This window comes from Sylvia atricapilla, chromosome 5 (genome assembly GCF_009819655.1).
Source record: "Sylvia atricapilla isolate bSylAtr1 chromosome 5, bSylAtr1.pri, whole genome shotgun sequence".
Taxonomy (NCBI): Eukaryota; Metazoa; Chordata; class Aves; order Passeriformes; family Sylviidae; genus Sylvia; species Sylvia atricapilla.
This window is the reverse complement of record NC_089144.1, coordinates 43061530-43083931: the sequence shown is the minus strand read 5'-3', so window position 1 is coordinate 43083931 and position 22402 is coordinate 43061530. Positions and strand designations below refer to the sequence as shown.

The 22402-nt window shown below is 35.5% G+C and overlaps 1 protein-coding gene across 1 annotated transcript; it reads left to right on the top strand.

Annotated features, from left to right (window-relative positions):
* Positions 1 to 9305: 9305 nt before the first annotated feature.
* Positions 9306 to 15213, top strand: KERA (keratocan). Its single transcript, XM_066318490.1, has 2 exons — positions 9306 to 10350; positions 14896 to 15213. The coding sequence occupies exons 1-2, from the start codon at positions 9465 to 9467 to the stop codon at positions 15066 to 15068; spliced, it is 1059 nt and encodes a 352-aa protein (XP_066174587.1). The 5' UTR covers positions 9306 to 9464; the 3' UTR covers positions 15069 to 15213.
* The last annotated feature ends 7189 nt before the right edge of the window (positions 15214 to 22402 follow it).

Sequence of the window (22402 nt, the reverse complement as noted above, 5' to 3'; positions counted from 1 at the left end):
TTCAGTTTGTTTCAGCAAACCAATTACTTTTATGCAAAATTAAACATGAACAGTGAGACTGAGAACAGTCCAACTCATGATAGGTCAGAACCTGTTAAGAGAATGTCCTTCAACCTTCTTCTTTCCAGGTAATGCCAAGGTATTTCCCTTAGCCTCTCTGAATATACCATATATCTCAGTCCATGACTTATTTCAATGTGCCACTGCCTAAAAGAGGGATACAGAAAAAGTGTCCAGTTCTGGGATGCACAGTGAAAGGGAATGGTGGCACAGAAAAAGTTACAGAAAGAAAAATTTTAGCTGGGCACACAAAAGCATTCACACAGTGAGTTCATAAAGCACTGTCACAGAGTGCCCAAGGAAGCAATAGATTCTCCAACCTCAGAGATTTTCTGAACTTGCATGGGCAGTGCCCTCAGTCATAGATCTGTGTTTGAAGCTAGCCATATTTTCAGGGGGAGGTTGAACTAAAAAACCTTCAGATGTTTATTCAAATTTATTCATAATTTCTGTGAATCTGTGATTCTAAGAATACTGGTAACCAATGGGGAAAAATATCAATTTTAATAACCAGTTCCACAGCTGAAGAGTTTGGCATGAAATTCATGGGGAAAATCTCTCATTTCAGGTTCCAGTCCGTAATTCCAACTCCTATGATATTCACAAAATCTTAACTCAGATGACATTTGGATGTAGATTCCATAGGTAGGAACTGTAGAATCTTTCTTTCAATACCTTTGCTGGCTTGTCCAAATCTGCTCCCATTTTAACTGCTGTGATTTGCTCAACAGTGACAGTGAAATCAGGGATCCATTCCTTCTAGTTCTTCCATGTGGGACAGCTTTAGCAAACATGCCATCATCCTAATGGACAGAGTGCTCACAGAGGACATTTTGGTTATGAATTTTTTTTCAGATTGAGATATTGGTTAAAAGGCTTTCTATCTGTAAGAAAACTTAATTAGCAGGCCTTAAGGCTTTCACACAGAAATAATTATCTTTCCTACTTAGCCTGAAAAGCTCAACATCATTTAGTACAGAGAAAGAAAAGGAGTGCTAACTGCACTTTAGGACACTCATCTTGAATGTAGAAAGGTCAGGTTCAAGTACCAGGGCAAATCAGCACTTCATAGTGTAAAAAAAAGCAGCTTTAGAGGCTGGAGCAATTTTTATCACACCATAACCCCTGTTCTGGGATAAGATTGTGATTGTGGGCTAAAAGGTACATATTGTTGCCCTTTAGTGCTATAAACATGATGCTTTGTGAGTGTCAGTCCTTAAGAGGTGAATTATCTTCATTTCCATAACTTGAATTCTTAATCTACAGATCAAATAACACAGTATTTTTAATAAGTTTTGATTACTAGAATAGTTTTTTTAAAGTATAATCCCTCTTATGTGGTACCTTTGTGGTAAAGCATACTTTTTATTCTAAAGTTTTTAAGAAAAGCAGGAAATAAAATCTGATTAAGAAGGAAGTGAAGAAATGAGGTAAATTCATGAGAAGAGAAATATTATTTACCGTCCATATGACAGTGTAGAAAGAAAGGGATTTAGCCAAATGCATCTAACTTCTGAAAAAGAGGAAAGCTGCAGCACTGTGCAAAAAAAGCAGTTATGTCTTTATTCTGTGAATCCCAGTGTGGGGCAATGTGTCTGTCATGGTATTTGTTCAACCTGACTAGAGCATGTATTCAATTAATTACAAAGACACTTTGAAAGCCATTAAATAATACTTGTAAAAAATATATTTCTGTTGAAGACGATGCTTTCATTGAAACACGCATAATATTTCAGACAGAAGTACTGGAAGTCTTTATAAATTTCATATCTTATAAATGAATTTAATAATAAGCTGTCTTGAAGATAAACAAGTCTTTTAAATTTCCTGTTTCCATCGCCTTTCCAGTATCACATCATATGATTTTGCCATTCATCTTACTATGCATGCTGATTTCTGAACTACATAAACAAATGTTTCCTGAACTTCACTTTTAGATTTCATCATTACAGCCATTTTGCTGTCAAAAAACCCCAAAACAGTAAGACCAGTAAGTTCTCAAAATTATGTGCAATGCTGCATTGATTTGATGAAGAAAGTGTGATTGCCTGTGTAAAAAAGTGATATTTTTATATTCAGGTTCCTAAATTTGAGTAAGAAGAACCATTTCCTGCATTATAATTATTCCCGCCCTCAATTCAGAAGAAGGAAAGGTGTGCTGCTCTAAATGAAAATCACAGCCTTGTGCTGTGTATGTATTATACAGAAAATGCAGAAGAGAACTAGGCATTTACTGCTGAGTCCCAGCTGCCACCATGAAGAACATGGAATCATCTAAGAAAAGGGCAGGTAGTGTTGAAGAACAGCCCATTGATTATTTAGGCTTAGTGAGGTCATTATTTAGGGCTCTGGAGCACTACATGGTGCTTGGCCAGGGATGGGTGATGAATTCTCTCTGGAGCTGGGCTCCAGAGCTGTTTTCAAAGAAAAAGGTGGTGTCAGTTTGCATCAAAGTGCTGGGTGTTGAGGAATATTGTTTACACTATAAAGACTTAGTTTCAACGTGTTCCATCTGAAAGGATAATCAGTGACTGGAGTAGTCGTGGTGAGATTTGAGCTTGAAGCTGAGACTCTGGAAGAAAGCTCAAGTGCTTTGGGAAACGCCAGTGCTTGAAAGTGATGTCTGATACCACAATTTAAAAAATAAAAATCACATAGTCTAATGTTTAATTTCAGTATTTCCCAAGAGTATCTGCATTAAAAATTGGAACAAAAATTACTACAATTAATGGAAAATAAGAGCTGAGTTTTCATATAGCTTATGCCATTTGGCTTTTCTTTCTAAATATTAAAAAAGCCCCATAACCTTGAATTTCTCATGTGGCAAAATCACTGTAGCAGATCATTACTATAAGGGGAATAAAATGTTTTTTTCATTAAATTGTGGGAATTTTCTTTTATGCAAGCCTTGTCATTCATTTTAGAGGACAGAACTTTGTATAAGTTTGTAAGTATAAGTCCATAGTTTTATTATGGGGATCTGAAATGAAGATGATTTTAAATATTTTTGGACTTCTTTAACAACAGAAGAAAATGAGAAAACAGAAGTTAACATAAATTAAGGGAAAGGGTGTAACTAAAGGATAGTAAGACCAGTTTGTTTTCACTATCTTTATATTATTTCATAATATTTAATCCTTGATGGTCCATCATTCAAAATTGTAGGTTTACAGAATGGGCATCAAATCATTAATACATGTTTTCATTTATCATTGATTGTCTGGAAAATACAAATCATCTAAATAGCTACACATGGTCCCAGTAACTCAATATATGTGTGTAATTGATAAATGCATGTTAGATATTTTAATTTAAAATACATTTAGCATTTTCAAAATTGAGTGCCAGGGTAGGATAAATTTGTTTCAGTGTTGAAATTGTTGAAAGCATGAAAACAAAGCAAAATAAGAGATTGACAGCAACATTTACATAGTAGGTAAAGTAAACCTAGCAAGCCAAGACAAATACCAGATCTTGGCATTGTGTCATGGAACCGTTTTGGTGTCACTGTGGTAAAGAGTTCAAAACAGAGAGAAAGGGAACAGAGTGCCAAAAATTCATTTAATGAAGCATATTCAGGAGACCAATATATTTCCCATAAAAGTTGAGCCCTTTTCCATAGTTGTTCTTTGCTAAAATGTGTTGCTCTGCAATGATCTCTTTCAGCTAAGCTATTCAGTTCCCACTGTAGTTTTGATAAGGAAGTGAAGTTGTGCAGAGAGTAAACAGCTGGAGTTTTATTTCTGGACTTTTAGAATGGGATCTTATCTTCTTAAATCCTATATAAACAAGAGGTGAGGTGACATCTCCATTTAACAAATTAAGGCAGTCAAGCTGTTCCCCAGGGTTTCTTTAAGCAATATATTCTGGTCTAAACTGAAAACTCCCAGCGTAAACTCCCTATACTTCAGCTGCCTGCATATGACAAAAAATGCCTATTCAAATAAGAAATGCAATTTCTTCCACTGAGAGGTCTAAGCAGGTAATTCTAAACTTCTAGAAGAGGTGCAGCATTCCTGCTCCTAAGTCTGTTTTGTTTTAATTTCTTTTGTTCACTTAGAATGATGTAGAGTAAAATACACCCATAGGAGCAGGGTCTGGAACATCTGGGCTGGTCCTTTGATCTGTCTGCAGAGTCCCTTAGGCTAGCCTGAAGGGCTTAGTCATCTGCTTTCTTTTGGACTCTTTGATCTTGCTGACCTTTTGTGGCTGTTTTTTTTTTTAAAGGAGGAGCTGATATTATTAATTGAAATATATCACTGTCTGGTGGTCAGGGAACTGTTTAGGAATAGAAGTTCTGTCTTTTTTGACTCTGGCTAAAACTCAGAGCAACAATGCAGAAAGAGAGAGGCATGATGACCTGCCTGTCATCAGAAGTGAAAGGCAGACTGAACCCTGAGCCAAAGTCAGCACCCCCATGGAGGTGTCTGGAGCTACCATTGGAGTATAAGATGAAGAATACACAAACTGGATTTACTGTCTTCAGCTTTTGAAGTGCTCCCTTTTCTCTAGTAACCATGAAGATAAGTCAAGAGCCTGTTTCAGAGGAACTGATTGTCCTGTGGAGCAAGGCACATAGTTTTTAGTTAAGTACTGCCCAAATTTAGGCAACTTGGATTGCAGCCTTTTCTAAATGGAGCAGTCCACAGGGCTAATGAATAAGCTCTGCTTGCAGTATACTCCTGGGTTTGCTGGTGATGAACTACACACATGCTTGATGCTTAACAGACCTTGCTTCAAATTCAGTCTGAGACATATGGCAGCCATTACTGAAAGAAAGCGATGCATTTTTTCACTGTCAGCAACTCTGATGGTAAAACAGAACAACAGCTCCAAACAACACTCCCAGTCTAGTCTGTCTTTTTTATTCTTCTAGTCTTTCTCAAGGTTGTGAGCTGTTTTAGTTTCATGCACGTACATTAATCCTCTCAAGGAAATGTTACTACAAGGAGATGCAGTTGTCGATGCTCCTCACTTTTTATACCTTTTTAATGCAAATTCTCTTGGTTTGAGTGTGGATTGAAAGGAGACAGAGTAAAAATCCTGTAATAGCTTCAGACAGGTTTCTCAAACCAGAACAATCCCAGCAGTATCTTTGAGAATTATCTCCAAATTCAGGATGGGTTTCCACAATTTTTTCACTGTAATATTTTTTCCATTTTATTGTTGTGAAATATCTTTCATGTTGTTACTTTATTGGGAGATTGCTCATGGTCTCAGGAGTACTTTGTGTTTCACTAATATTTGCCTTTGATCACTCAGCTTCTCAAGTTAAAAATTACTTCATTAGCGCAAAATTCTTAGCTCCCTCTTACTGAAAATAAGGTTCTGGAAAGAGCCTCAGGTTGGACACACCAAACAAAAAGTCTCCCAAGCCATTAGTCATTTTTGAAAATCTTGCCATGGTCTTTTATTAGTCCATAAAGCTTTATCACCATAATGTGAAACCTTTAAATAAGAAATATTTACACCAGATGATGGAGGACTGAACAGAACAAATGCATGACATGTGCATAATCTTGAAGGTTTCATGGAAAGCAGACTTTCTGCAAAGTCTACTTAAACACCCAGGCAATCACTTGTCTCTGCAGACATATTTCAAAAATTTGTGAGAGCATGTAAGAATATGTATTACAGTTGTCACACTCTTGCTTTCTGACTTTGAGGACATTTCTTTTCATTTTTTTCAGCATCGTTTGCTTCAGAAGAAATGGAAATTCATATCATTGAGAAAGTCTTAGAAAATGTATTTTGCTATTTTTTTCTCTGGGCAAAGGACTACTCTTTTGAATAGGATGGAAACATGTTTGATATGGATCAAATACAAGGCCTCTAAATCCACAAAGTGCAATTTGTGACCCCTTGCTGAACAGTATATCATGTAAATGGTACCACTGCCTGCCACAGGGTGAACAGCAAGTCCCTTTGCTAGGGACTTCTGTGATAATAGAATGAATATCTGAACATGATTAGCAGGTAAAAATATCAGGTAAATTCAGACCATCATGAAGCATAAGACAATCAAACCTTTTTTTTTTTGTTGCTAAGTATAAACATCTGGCAGCATACATTTTAGTGTGCAACAGCAGAGATCTGCCATCAGGACTTGCAGTTTTAGACCCCTCAGGACAACATTCAGGATGTATTCTGCTCGTTCTTCAGTAGCAAAGAGACCTCAGAGACTTCTCTCTACACCTTTTGTGAAGATTTAGCACAAAAGCAAATCAGTTTTATACTGCACTGATTGTGGTTTACAAAAATCATAAATGCACTTTTTAAGGTGATGCCTCCTTAAATGGCTCACAACTGGACATACAACTATTTCAAATTTCACACATGGGTGCCTCTGTCTCTCCCTATATCCTTTGGATGCACTCCAGCTGACAGCCATCCTTGTCACTAATGTGGGGCACCAGCTCTGCTGCAGGAGGTCCAAGTCTTAAACATTTTAAGTTATAGGTGTTTAAAGTGGCACTCATAATAAAAATAGGGCATCTTTATGACTTTTGTCTTATAATTAGTACATCTGCTTAAAACTAGAACCTTTATTTTTAGGTATAGATGTAAATTAATTTAATCTAATTTAAATTATTAAAATATTCTACTTAGTATGCTTGAAGGGATCAGTTTTATACCTGCTTTGTAAGAAATTCCTGATAATCTTTAAGAGGTGTTGGAGGACCTGGAGTTCCAGCAGAGTGAAACACTTAAGCGCTTATTTTATTTTTAAGCACATAAACAATGCAAAAATTACTGATGGTACTGATGGTTAGGATGTAGTTTTTCATAAACAAGAAACATGATGGTACAAAAATGTACTCATGAACAAAATTATGATGTTTAAAGTTAGCCTTACTGAAGTCAGTGAAATTATGAAAAAGATTGTTACAGGTTTCATGGTGAAAATCAAACAGATGAAGCTGAACTAAAATAATTATGCAACTAAGCTTTAAAACTAATATAACCCATCAAAAGTACCAGGATATATTTTATGTTTTCAATAATTTTCATTCGTTTTTCCCTTAAATTATTTATGTCATTGTTCTGGCTTTGAACACGAATAGTTTTTCTGATATGAAGTTGTTACTTTAAGTTTGGACTAAAAAGGAAAGCAAAAATCTTCCAAAATACTTAATGTGAGAAATATGTGCCTATCTTTGGAGAGCAAGTTGGCTGCAAAGAGTTTGCTTTAGATCAATGACAAAGGAAAATTGTTGGAGGCACTGGGGAATATTATAACTTTGTAGAAATATATGCAAATATCTCTCTGAACAAAAAAGGAAAAGGTAATATTTAATATTTAAAGAACTGAAAATATGTTATTAAAAAATTCTTAGCAAATGCTTTTTTTTGTCTTCTCCTAATCAAGATTTTTTTCTTTAAATGGCACGACAGCATCTGCATTTAATAAAAATCAAATAAAATATTTCCGTAGAAACAGATGGCACTGGTTTTAATTCTCTGTGGCCAATTCAGGTATTATGAGAATGAGTTATGATATAATTCAGCTTTGCGTGTAAAGTATCTTCTAACAAAAAATTGAATATATGTACACTTTGGGTTACCTGTTTCATCTAGACCAGCGCCCCTTATCTGATAGAACATAAAAAAAATTAAATGCCTTCAGCTCAGTGGCTGCTTGATATTGACGCCAGGATTTCCTTCTTTCCCTGCCTAGGTGCTGAGGTGCCTTGGCTGTTTCAGGGGTTAAAAGCTGTAAGCACTGATGCGTATATATGAGGCTGTATTCCTAGAACACTGCTTGTAGCCTGACTCAGGCTATTACAGTCTAACAACAGGGACCAATAGAAAGAGAAGAAGATCCAAGAAAGCTGAGGTAAGCCCAAACTCTGAAACAATGTCAAACTAGAAGCAATAGCTAATAAGGTGTGCATGGAAATACATCTGGGAGTACTAGTATGTACTTCCAGTTTTATATGCTGCTAATTCTTAGGAGGACAGGAAACAAACACAGTGGTTAGCAGCCAAAAGTGGTGAATTTATAATGATTTCTAACTGCCTTCAGATTAGCTCCAGGAACCTGGCTAACAAGGTAAATTGCTTTATATTCCTTTTTTTTTTAATGTGTTATTAAGGTTATGAATATTTACAGAGTAAGAAGGTTGCGAATTCACTGTGTGAAGTAGAAATATTATTATTTAGAAATGCTTTATTTGTCCCTTGCTTTGGAATACTTCCAAATTGCAGTTTCTAGGGCTGGAAAAGCTATAGGATACTGCACTTGTTACTGTTAGTAACAATGTCGAAAACTATTAAATTACTACGTATCATATGCAGCAACTGAACTGAGCTCTTAACCTTACTGATGCATTAATCCTATGAGAGAATTTGCTTTTTATTTAAATACTATTTTTGCTAAAAAAAAGTTCTAAATTTGACCAGAAATTTCAGCTATCAGTCTTTGCCTCTACATCATAAAATGCTTGTTAATCTTCATGAGGCAGTAAGCAAGATAACAGAGTTTGTAAGACACTGGTTTTTTGTATTACACAAATATTTACTTTCTGAGCGAATTGTGATGATTTTGTTGATTTAATCATGGAAGAGGCTAAACCAAAAGCAAATAAGTAAGAAAATAGCTAAAAATGCATAAATGTACATGAATAGTTTGGTTAGGATTTATTTTGGTGGATATAATTTTGTTAGGACTTATTCTTTGTGTCATTTAGAGCAGGCATTTGTTTTGTCTGTTTGCTTTAGGGAAGGAAATTTGTAACTTTGGATATGAGAGAGTGAGCAAGGCAGGGAATGGATTTGTCAAACATATTCCCTCCAAGCTTTTAAGAACATGCCCAACAAACAGCTGTTAAAACACTACTTGGTCTTCCATTTTTCTATGAAGAAAAAAAAAGAAAAATGGAAAATCTGATCCAGATGCCATTATAATTTAAGAGAGCAAAAACAGAAAAGAGGGTATGATTAATTTTAAAAAGAGGAACACAGAGTACAATAGTATTTATATCATCATGATAATTATATCTTTCCTGAAGATTAACCATTATATAATGTAGATTATTGGTCTGTAAAGGAAAACTTACACAAATTTAAAGGAGGCACTGATTTATTGCTAAAAATTATCTATATTTTCATATTCTTTGAAATGATACTTGCATGAACATCAGTTAAACTGGTAGCCAATGTGGAGTCTAAGCTGAATAGGGAAAGGTTATCAACATATTGCACAGAATGGTTTATATATATCTTATATTACTTCTCAGTTTTTTTCTTAGCAGGCCATGGATAATACCCTAGAGAACAGAATTTGGCTGTTTATAAAAGAAATATTATTTTACATGCAAAACTCTTTTGTTAATCCAGTATGCTGCTAGGGAGTTTTATTGAGAAACAGCTAATTGGTTTTTTCCCCTTCCAAGGCAAACACCATGATTCTAAAAGTCTATACAAGCCTTTTGCTCTTATTCTTGACCAATTCTGTGTGGACTCGAACTGTGAGACAAGTTTATGATGATCTGGATCCTGACCACTGGTCTCGCTATACTTCTGAGTGTCCACAGGAGTGCTTTTGTCCTCCTAGTTTCCCCAATGCATTATACTGTGATAACAAAGGACTTAAAGAAATACCTCCAATTCCAGCAAGAATTTGGTACCTCTATCTTCAAAACAATCAAATTGAAACACTTTCAGAGAAGCCTTTTGTGAATGCCACTCATCTGAGATGGATAAATCTGAACAAGAATAAGATCAAGAACAGTGGAATTGAGAGTGGTGTGCTGAGCAAGCTGAAAAGACTGCTTTACTTATTCCTTGAAGAAAACGAATTGGAAGAGGTGCCTGCCCCATTACCAGTGGGTCTGGAACAGCTAAGGCTAGCCAGAAACAAAATCTCCAAAATCCCAGAAGGAGTCTTCAGCCACTTGGAAAACCTTACTATGTTAGACCTGCACCAGAACAGTTTGTTGGACAGCGCTCTTCAAAGTGACACCTTCCAAGGACTCAACAACCTTATGCAACTCAACATAGCAAAAAATTCACTCAAGAAAATGCCTTTAAGCATTCCAGCTAATACACTGCAGCTCTTTTTGGACAACAACTCCATCGAAGTTATACCAGAAAACTACTTCAATGCAATACCTAAAGTGACTTTCCTTAGGCTGAACTACAATAAATTGTCTGACGATGGTATCCCTCCAAATGGGTTTAACGTTTCGTCTATTTTAGACCTACAGCTGTCTCACAATCAGCTCACTAAAATTCCACCAATCAATGCTCACCTTGAGCACCTTCATCTTGATCACAACAAAATCAAAAGTAAGTCTGTATTACCAGTGTGGGACCCTTCAAAACCATGTATATTTTAAATATCTACTTAACTATAAAAATGCTTTTTGAGAAAAAGTGATTAAAATCATAGAATCATTGAATAATTTGGGAAGGACCTCTAGAGGTCATTTATTCCAGCCTTCTTGCAATAAGCAGGGACATTTGATGGGGTTTCTCAGAGCCCTGTCCAGCCTGACCTTGAAATTTGCCAGGCATGGGGCATTCACCACCTCTCTGAGCAAATGGTTTTTGTGTTTTACTGATTTTATAGCATATTTGTTCTACTAAGATTTAAGTCCTCAAAAGTTTTCCATTTTGTGTAAATGAGATGAGGTTTTGTTCCCAAGGCAACAGAAACCTGTTGGTTATAATAGTTTCACTTTCAGGACTCTTTCCAAATTCATCCAGGTGTAGAGGGGGTGTGGTGATTAGGGATATTATATGTTCTATACAATGAAAGTATCTACTCAGTAAGTACTTAATCTCATGCCAAAAACCAAAATAAAAGTGGTGAATTTTTATTCACCACTGTACAGAAGGAAGCCAAGTTTCTATATTTATCTTTCCATCATGGTGACTTAATTGAAGACATGGTCCCTTATCACTTTTTTTTGTGCCACTTTGGTTCAAAAATATGCTAAAAATAATGGTTTGGCTTTTGCACAAAACAAAGACCTATGAAAGGAAAATACTTATTGAAAAATTAAATTTATTCACTGCATTTGGCAAAATAAAAGTGTGAAATCATGTAAATAAAAAAAATTGTATAAGTAGCACATATTTAAGAGGCCTGCAACAATTCTAACTGTTAATTAGAGTTAAAGCTTATGACAGATGTTGTTTCTGAACATATTTAATTGCCCCCTGGTTACTAAGGATTTATTTTAATTGCTTCACTGCAAGGCCTCAGGTGCAGACTTTATTCTGTCACTTCAAGTGGACACAAAATTGAAATCAATGTATGTAGTCTGTCCAGTTTAAGAACAGCTTTTTGTCTAGGTAGTATTTAAAGAGCTGTCCAGTCCTCTTCCTTCCCTAAATAAGTTTGACAAAGCTTAAGACCATGAAAATTAACTTTCGTAATATGTGTAAAATCAAGTGTCATAGTCCAATGACACATGAACTGTGAAACTGAATCAGGATAGTTCTCCACAGGTCTTGTACTTCTCAATGCCTTTATCACTTTTCAAAAATCATTGTCAACTTAAACCTTAAGCACAAAACTGACTTAAACAAAAAAGAAAAAAAAATTCTTAGTAACTGCATATAAAATAGTTGCAACCTGATACCTTAAATGAAAATTGGATATTATGTAAGGGTATTTACCACATAGCATAATTTTTCAAGAAGGAAGGGATAATGACATAATCTTCATGAGATATTGCGCTAATAGATAATATCTTAAAGGGTCTTTAGGATTGCAAACAAGGAATGCAATTAGGCCAGGGTAATAAGAACTGACATTAATTCTGCAGATTGGTTTTCTGTTTTTAAACCCAGATCAGTTGCTATTTTAAGATAATCAATGTAAAAGGTTTGAAAGAAAAATACCTGTAAAGTCTTGATCTACTTTCTTCAAAAAAGTAAAAAGATTTACTTTTATGTGTGGAATACAGCCCTTTTTATAATATTAGTTGTCACGTATTCCTTTACAACTGCAAATCACTGATTTATTTTCTATTGGTGAATCACTGTTGTCATTACAAGAGTTCAGATGTCAGCATTTCTGTGTAAATACCATTTGTATATGTTTCATTGTATATTATTTTGTAATATCAATTCTTCATATAAGTGCATGGCCTTATTTCTCCGGAGACCATTCATGAAGATATAAGGCCTTCTTCTGGAGTTCAGGAAACCAATGATAGCCTCATCATTTGTCTCAGTGGAACAAGAATTTCACCTGCAATTCCTTCCCTGAGGATCTTGATACACAGAGGGAAAAACTATTCTAATTTTGGAAGTAAAATCAACTTAAAACTAAAAGTAATTATGTCTCCAACAGATTTGCAACACATTTGTTCCATGGTATTTTAAAACACACATGCCTACATATTTACCTAGGAGATATACTTGTGAGGCTCTGGGTAGGTGCTAAATAGTGGAAAAGAGAATGTTAAAGTAAGCAAAGAGAAGGTATGAAATGATGATGCAACAAGTGAGCAAGCGTAAGAAGGTGGTATTATTACACTGCTATCAAAGGAAAACGAAAGGCAGCAAACAGTAGGTTCACCTGGAAGAACACCAGGAGGCTGGGATAGATACTGTGAACCAAGATTATCCCACAAGTAGAGAAAGGGAGAAATCCTTGGGCCATGTATCTAAATTTTGTTTCTTAATTCTAAGTTTTTCTAGAAAAGAAATAAGATCTTCTGCAGTTCTTCAGCAGAGATACAGTGTTAGCCATTAATGATAACCTCTTTGGCAGTTCTCCCTTACATGAGCCTGAGTTTTCATGTTTAAATATTAAAGGAAAATTCTGTTGACAAGTAGTAGAATTCATCTTGTTCAAATAAACTATCCTAGATTTTTTTTAATCAAATTTACGGTAGTCATACAGACCTCCTACTCCATGGAAAGGGATATACAATTGCATAGAAAAATTCATCCCATCTTAAGGAGTTGTTGGTCCCCTTTTGAAAGTATTCATATCTCTCTAGAGTTTAAAAAGAGAGTGTAAATGGTTTATTTATGCTGACACTTGTACATGGATCAGTTTAAGCAAGGTGAATTGTACCTCTAGATGGAAAGACCTGTTCCTCCTACTTAAAAAAGTTCAGTAGTATATCCATGAAGAATATTGAAAAAGAAAGAAAGAGAAACAGGCTTTTACTCCCCTGATAGTTTGGATTTATTGTTTATGGGAAGAGAATAAAACCCAAACAAATTCATATCACACATCATCAGGAAATAACTTCTTCCTAGGTGGCCTGTGCTTAGATAACTGCTGCCTAACTTCAAGGCCAGAGTAATTAACCCAGTGAAAATAAGTGCAGTGAAATAGTTTCCAGGTCAGAGAAGACAGAGATTTAGGACACACTTGAAGCCATCTTGTCTCTATGAACAGTAGTGCTGACCAAACAAAGCAGATATTTTCTCCTAGATAGTGTTGATTCACCTAAAATGTTTAATAGTTGCTTTCATAATGAAAATTCTTAAGCTTTCTGGGTTGTAAATTCACATATAAAAATAAGTTGTAGCTTGTTTCTTCCAAGAATACCAAAAGCATTTCCAACATTAATCAAATTTCACAAGATAAACACATTTGAATATCATGGATATAACAAAAGCTTCAGGCCTTGGCCAACTGGTTGTATTTATCTAGTTTCCATGACAAAGATAAAGTTCACTTCCAAGATGTTGCAAGCATCTGGGCAGTTTTTCAAAATAGAGTGGGGGGAAAGAAAAAAGTAAGTTATGGGGAAAAAAGTATGTTCTTATTTTTACTTCATAACATTTTTCTGACTTGGGGGATTGTAGTCAGAAGATTTGTGCATGGTATTATTACTAAATATAAAGGGAGAGTTTTTTTTCCTGTATCTTTTTAGTAAAAAAAAACTTATTCAAAAAAATCTGTTACAAAAACATTCTGCATTCAATTTTGTTTCAGTTAGTCTGAGGCCAAGATCCTCAAGCAGTCAGATCAATAAAAAAAATCATAATTTGGTCAAAGGAGTTTGACATCTTTGGTGAACAAACACCACTTCATTGTTTTTTAGAGGCCATTTTGAGGTTGAAATAGGGCAGCAGCTGCCTAACAATTGAAGACAAAATATAAAGGCATTTTAGCCAAGTGTCAATGCGGAGGTAACCTAGAGGAGAGAAGGAGCCCAAACTACTCAACACTTACAAATATGGGTAATGATTGAAGCCATAGTTTCAAATTTTATCTGTACAGAAACAAATTATGTGTGATGTATATAGAATTTTGGGGATTTATTAGCATTCAGATTACGAAGAAAAATATCTCATTGCACAAGTTATATTCTTGCAATCAAAACCAACTCCACTTAATAATGTGAGAGAACAGAAAAGTAAAGATAAAAAATTTAAAACACTATAGAAAAAGTTCCTCTGATTCAATACTGCTATTGCTTTGAATTCAAGATCTTCATTAGGAAATGTTATCAGCCTAAAATGAATGTACTGTCATAGAAATAAGATGCTCAAACCCCTTCAGAAGTAATCTTGCCTTGCTCACTCAGAGGGTAAAGAGTTGTTTCTCAATGGTTACCATGTAGTTGTCTAACTTAGTATGCTCTTTATCCGAGGATAAATTACGGATCTCATGGCCTTTTTTCATAATTGCAGCACAATAAATATGTGATTCACTGATCCAGATCACATTATATGAAGATATAATTATATGAAGCTTGTTTTCAATCAACAAAATATTTAAATGAAAACAAAAGCAACAGTCTCCCAAGCTAACATCAGTGGAAGTTTGAAGTTTACTTTTTGTGTCCTAAGTGAATTATATCTTCATGAACTTTTCCCATGGAAATAACCTAACGTGTTGATCTACATTTTCAGGTGTCAATGGTACTCAAATATGTCCAGTTTCCATTGCCCTAGAAGAAGATTATGGTTATTATGGCAACATCCCTCGCCTCCGGTACCTTCGTCTGGATGGAAATGAAATTCAACCTCCAATCCCATTGGACATCATGATTTGTTTCCGACTACTTCAAGCTGTTGTCATATAAAGATATTGCAGTGTCACTCTTGTACTGTGAGAGTGCTAAGATACAAGTTTTGCTGGAATGAAACTTGCTCTAACTCATAAATCAAGAAGTAACTACCTTATTTGACTTTAATCTTTTTCTTTGTTTGTATCTTTTCTACCACTGAAAAGGTTGTTCTTTCAGAAGGGATTTCGTAAGGACATGAAACATGTGCTTAACACCTTATCCTACAAATTCATAATGTGAATATGTTGAAAACCATTGGTGTAAGGTCCCAAATATTCCAAAGAAATATTTCTTGTCAAATGTGACAATTCCTACCCTGCTAACATCACTCCTATAGAGAACTTATGTGTCCTTATTTTGTTACAAGCAACTAAGGCAAAGAATTTGGGTGCACTTGGACAAATGCATATGCTAACAAAATTGTGAGCTTCATGGTTACTAGTTATCAGAACTGCCACTGACATTTCAGATGGTGACTCCTGGTCAACAACCACTTAACATGCGAATAGCCCATAAGTTGCTGTCTTCCTGTGAAGACTAATACTTTTAAGGCAAAAAGTACATGAGGCTTAGCATCCAAAGCAGTATACCAAATATATACCATTGTAGGGATTCATTCAGTGAATTTCAGAATTGGAATAAAATGATCCAACTCAAATTCAGGGACAAGAGACATGAGATGTAATCTTGTTCTCTCAAAGTCCCAGTTTTCTGCTGTTTTGTTCCATTTCTAGTTTTGACAATATTTCTTTCTGCAACTTTAGGATCATTGAATGTTTGGTTAATTTTAGTTTGCAGAGAGATACAACCAAGAATAGTAATGATTACATAAATCATGAACTAGGTACTTGGTAAAAATTTGAATGGCTATTTAATACAATGATGATGAAGAGAAAATTAAGAAGTCAAGAGATACATCACCTCCCAATTATATACTGAACTAGGAAAGTACTTGCATAGGAATTGTATCATTTAGGCAAATACAATCAACTCTAAGCAGTGTTCAGCTATCAGCTAACTCATGTATATGCACACAATAATGCTGGATTTTAGAGAAGTCCAGATTATTAGAACACAATACAATAACAATTCACTAACAAGAGAGATATCAGAAGGCAAATTTTATGAAATATGGTTGATTTTATCGGATCTAATTGATTTTTTCTATTTTATAATAGAATTTCAGTAAATGACTTGAATATTAGAGTCAAATATTCACTGAGAGAGTATGACATTCTAATTTCTGCTAGCCAGCACAACAGACTATCCATCAGTCATTAGTTTAGTCTTGCATTTCTAGATAGAAGCAATTAGTTGCTCATTGATATATTACATCTATTGCTAACATTTTAAGACTGGCCTCAGTAGAAAGCATTTAAAGACTATGTATGTGGTATAACTTTTGTTTTCAGATTAGATATTTTCTTAAAAGTAGATTTTTAAAAGTATTAAGAACTGTAATTTCTGACAATCAATCCTTTCTATCTGAAAATCAAGACTTATTCTGCTCCAGACATCTTGTGGAAACAACCTAGTATAGAAACCCAGCATAGGAATAACCCGATCAGAAATCCAATCACTAAATCATTTATTTTTTGCTCTTCTTTTTATGTGATTGCTGAAAAACTCCTGCTCTTCTAACAAAAATATTTTCTGTACCTCTGTGTTGACCCTATATGAAAATATACAAATTTAAAAAGTCTTTAAAATATGTATGCATGTTTAGCTATGTTCTTTACTCAATAATAGCATAGTAATTTATTTTTGGAGAAAGAATTATGTGACAATACTACTAATTAAATTATAAGAATATGTTCTTGTAGTTGGAAATTAGTTTCTACTTTAAACAAAGAACAAATACATGTACTCCAAAGTGAATAGTCACAGGCATATGTGCATTTATTGATATTATTTACGCTTCTAATCAGACAGCAAAGCATCTTGAAAAAATTACTACCCTTTTAGGTACCTCATACACATTGAAGAAAAGACTAAACCTTTCCCAAAGAGATGTTAAGCTTAAATATAACAAAGGTTGATATGTAAAATCTAAAGGGATACTAGAGCATCAAAGTGCTCCATTTGCTGCATAGGGGCATTATGTGTTGGAATCAGTAGCACAAGATGTGAAGAAATGATTTTTAACAATTATTTCCACCAGCTGCACTGCTATTTTTCCAACACAGTGTAATGTGGAAATCCTTATAAATTGGTCCTTCAAATAGTCAGTACTATCCTATGCAACAGTTCTAGAACATATGTAAATTGAGGCTCAAGATTTTTTTCTGTCAAATACCAGTTAATCTGAATGAAGTGAAAATTCATGATACATCCTAGACAAACTTCTGTTGGGCTGAAGAGCTGCTGCTGCCAAGTGCTCTGTATTCTACACCTTTGATGCAATGCACTGACTGCACATCTGGGAACTATTTAATAAAGAGAAAATCTTAAGTATTCTCACTTAGGCTAATTTGTTCCATCTTGATGCTCTCCCCCAGAACTAGCTCTATGAAGTAAAATAAAAATGAGTTATGTTGCTGCAATGACCTTCACAAAATAAATCAATACTGATTGGGGGTTAAGCTTCTTTAGTGCATGTACATGGTCATTTACAACAGTTTTAATATTCTTAAATATCCTGGGAAAGTTGGTGAAATTTCCTTTCAGACTACAATAGCAGGCCTAAATCACATTATTGTGTGGTACTAAACAATGTAGGCTTTTAGCCACTACACAGTCAGTTCATTCATTGTGCCAGAAAACTCCAAAGGAATATGTAAAACACATTGTCTTTTTCCCAATATTGAGAGCTGCTAATACAATGTAAAAAGCATCAGTATGCTTGAAAGTCTGATATTCATTCTTCCTAATCCAAGATTTCTCTAAGACTTCCCACTGATATTTTCTAGTTCAGAAAAATATTGTGTTCTTTTCCTCTGGAAGAAGGGAGGAACACACCTCTCAGCTGTCCTGTCTGAAAGTGCAGCTGGCATCATAGAACAGTCGTTTGCTTCCCTTACCTGTCAGAACACATTGCAAATAGTTTTTAAAGGAATATCATGTACAGAAACAAAGACATTTACAAATATGAGAAGGTGAGAACAGGTCACCATAAGTGTACTGCAGCCATGATCAATCATTAATCCAAACACAAACATCTAGTGCTTTTAGCAGGAATCCATATTACATATTGGGTAATTTTGAAATGAGGGTTGTTAATATAGATGTGATATCATCTCAGCCCAGGGCACAGACAATTGCCCTGTGAAGAAAAGTATTAAAGCAAAGTGAGAAACCTTTATTTTTCAAGAATTGAAAAATACCCAGACATTTCTTACATGTCCGCCATTATGATTTGAGGCTGGAATGCTGGATCTATCAAAAGGCTGTGGGGTTTTATAACACAGCTGGCTCTGCAAGAGGAAAAGTCCTTTTCAGATGCTGCCAGCATAGTTAAAAATTTGACCACATGTGTGATTCTTTCTGCTCCATACTGTTCTCTGGCATTTCGGTTCCTTTCTCAAGGGTCCAGTGTGCTACCACTATTCTTCAACATTTTGAGGGAAAAACACCACCATAACAATCATGGATAGATAACAGTGACCACAGAGGCCTGTATGACACCTGAAAGAAGAAACACAAACAGTGATGTAAAAATTCAGAGAGAACTAATTTGCATGTTTGCAACTGCTCACTCCAGCACATATCCTGTATCATTGCAGGGATTTTCAGTCATCTTTGCTGTACTCAAATGGTTTCCAGACTTTGCTAGAAGTAATTGATGTTCATTTTTCCTACCTAGAAAAACTATTTGCTGATATCAAACTGCGGCTATTTTCATTACCTACCTGGAATTAGATTACTGTAACATCTACATTTCTGTGTTGATTTTTTAACAGCTAATATCCCTTTTCTGCCACACATGGCTGAGAATCTTCAGCATTGTTAAAGTCAACAAGTTAATACCTTTCTCTTGACTGAAAGTCTCCTCCATAATTGCATTTTTTTACCCAGAATGGCTTGCCCATTTAAACATGATGAGGAGCTCTATAGGGCATCACACTGTCTGTGTAGTGATACTGAGGAATAGTAATAACCACTTCAGGTTAAGTGTATGAAGCAATATCCATAATTCACATCATGTTCTGCCCTAGCTAGCTTACTATCTCACCCATTAGTAGAAGTAATATGGTTTCCCAGCCCTGTGCTTGCTCTAGCAGCACTAGTTCTAGCAAATCTACACTTTATTGAATTCGAAACATTTGCCAAAACAGGTTTTTTTTAATGCTCCCTTCACTGTTGACAACAGCCTGTATATTCTTCTCATTGGTTTTGTCTTGACTTCTGTAGCAGTGGAATGAATCTAGAGGAGGGTCACTTAAGTAGATTAGAAGGCTGGAACACCTCTCCTGTGAAGACAGAGAGGTTTGTGATTGCTCGGCCTGGAGAAGAGAAGTTGTAGGTGTCCCATGCTAGGAAGTGTTCAAGGCCAGGTTGGATGAGGCTCTGAGCAATCTGGTATAGTGGAAGGTTCCATGCCCATGACAGAGCTCTTGGAACTAGATGATCCTAAAGATCTGATGCAATCACTCTATGATTCTACATCCATTTGACCAAACTCTCTGCCTATCAACTTCATTTAGTTTTGTTTCTTCAGTGGTTTTTTTTGCTTATGCATCTTTATGCATATGGTGTTAATGTCTGTCCTGATGTCCTGCCCTTTCCTGGTAGTTCAGCTCCATCTGGAATTCCCCAGGGAAAGGGTTGCCCTGACTGCACACAGCTATGGCAGCAGAACAGCCCCATTGCTCACAGCTCTCACACCTCTGCCAGTGTTTGTATGCAGACCCAGGCTGGTGCTCTCTTGTAAGTAGAGTATATCTGGAAATCTCTTTTCCAAGGTTTTCTCTCCCCACTCCCAGTCTTTTTTGTAGGAGAATTTGTGAAGAAACTGGAATCACATCTTCCACAAAGAAAAGCTGTTCTTAATTAGGGGCTGGGGCAATGAAAGTGACATATGGGTTCAGCAGTTCTCAGTGAAGCTACGTTTTTTTTCAATAATTTTTTATTCATTAAAATAGTCTAACCTCATTTTTATGAAATATTAGTGGATTAAGGGAAAAAATGAATATAGTTTTAGCCAGAGGAAAGGAAAAATAAATAGTGTTCATGCTTCTTACTTAATATTCTTGTTGCTAAGATGTCCTTGTAGCATGATATGTCATTCACCAGTTAATGAAATCCTTGAATTTGTCTGAAATCACGCTCCCTCTGCTAGAAAACCTATTTTGAGGATAGTAATCTCCTTGTGATGCTTTACTTTGTTACAGGATTTGAAACAATCACAGATTCTCTCTCCTGGCAGTGAGGATAGGCTTCATGGTATTATAGGATCTAGGCTCAAGACCCTGTCTGAATTGGAAGCAGATTGGAGTGTAGATTTCTTTTTTTTTTTCCCTCAGGAGGCTGTTTTCAGCACCAGACTAGAAGTTCATGATGTTTTGTGAATCTCAAGATATGTATCTTTTAATGACTGGAACTGCTTCCAATGAAGAACTGATGGCAAGCTGGTTTAATACTAGCTCCATACTGGGATTTTTCCCCAATGGAAGTACTTTAAGGCATGGAGCAGGAAAAGTCCAATTGGTGGGCTTTTTCTGACATGGGTCATCTGGCTTGGTGAGGGAATGACAGCCTGGGTGTCTTGTATCTGAGGATCTGAAGCAAATAACCAGCAGCTCAGCTTATGAAGGCACTTAATTATGTGGTAGGAATCAAGGCAAAATGGGTTCAACAACTCAGTGAAGTCTATTTCATCACAAATGTGCAAAGCAGAAAAACATCCAGAGCAAGACAGACAGAGATGAAGACGAATTGGGGTAAACTGTCAAGCTTAAAAGTATGTGCAAGTACTTGTTCAGGTCTTTGAAAACCTATCACAAAGCTTGGGCAGTTTGCTGCTAAGCCATAAACCCAGAGGGACTTCAGAGAGAAAAAAAAACAGTGGGTAACTGTGAATGCAGAAATGGAAACACTTTTATCCCCTCCAACTGCCTCTATTGATTGCACTGGCTGAATTAACACTCGCAGAGTTTTCTGATAGTGTGTAAGGATTGTCTCTTGTTTACCTTCTCACAGGTATACAATAGGCTGTCAACAGGGTTGGTTTGAAACATTTTTTTTCTATACTGATTATTGTGATCAGGTCTAAACAGTCATTAGGTAGCATTTCTAAATCTCCAGAAACTGTTTAAAACAAGCCAGTTTGGACGGAGCCCAGCAGTCATATGTGCTGCTGAAAGCTCATATAAACATTTAACTTGTTTAAAAACACCCAAGAAACTAAAAAGACCATCTCTCTTTTGAAAGCTCTTATTGTTTACAGAGAGAATATACTAAGTACTACTACAGTTTGTATTAAGTTTTCATTATTTCAGAAACCATTTTCAGAGGAATTCATGTCCCTTATTTAAAAGAAAATAAACTTAGAAAAATCATATCTTGTCATTAGTAGACAATTTGAAAAGTTTTAGAGAAACCTTTTCATTTGATCTGCTAGAAGACACATTTTATATGGAATATTTGCCTCTCATTGAAGTGCAAACATCTAATATTTCTAAATTGTCCTGCTCTGTGTGTGTGTAGTGACACATATAAAAATTTTAAGTCTTTTCAAATTCAACAAAATGCCCAGTATACTGGGAATTACTGGAGCTATTGACTCTAGTTAACTTCCTTGCTGGGAATATAAAATCCTCAGATATAAGCCCTCAGACTGATGCTTTTCAACTTGATTAAAGATGAGTTGTATATTCTAAAACCTTGTCCTTTCTACAGCTGGAAAAAAAGCTGAAATAAACTTAGGTAGCTTGTACTCCATGGACCAGGATTATGTGAGACTTCCTCCTTTGCATCACAAAACCACGGAGTTATTTTCTCAGTTGTAGAACCAGGAGCAGATGCAAACTGTGATGAAAAGGAAGTGATATGATATGAATAAATCAGAAATCAATTAACAGATCACTGTCAAAATAGCTGTGGATGGCATTCATTACTTAGAAAGGTGTATTAAATTTTGCCCTAAAGAAAGCCTTTTCCCACTTTTTTAAAAAGTGCCCTTTCACAGTATTGTAGTTGTAGAAAAACTGCCTTTTCAGGAAGAAATCCTAGAGGTCTCAAAAATATGTGCAGGAGCCTTAGTTGCTACCACTTGCTCAGTACTTCCAGATATAGGAAAAGGTTCTTCTTGTGGCCAGTATCTGAACAAGTAACAAAACAACTTTATCTTTCATTTTTTGTGTAACCAATATAACCATACTTTGATAAGGAAGAAGTAAAAAGAAGTCAAA

Coding starts and splice junctions, on each gene's coding strand:
- KERA (XM_066318490.1), top strand. CDS start 9,465: ATGATTCTAAAAGTCTATACAAGCCTTTTGCTCTTATTCTTGACCAAT. Junction 10,351..14,895: donor TGATCACAACAAAATCAAAA/GTAAGTCTGTAT, acceptor CTACATTTTCAG/GTGTCAATGGTACTCAAATA.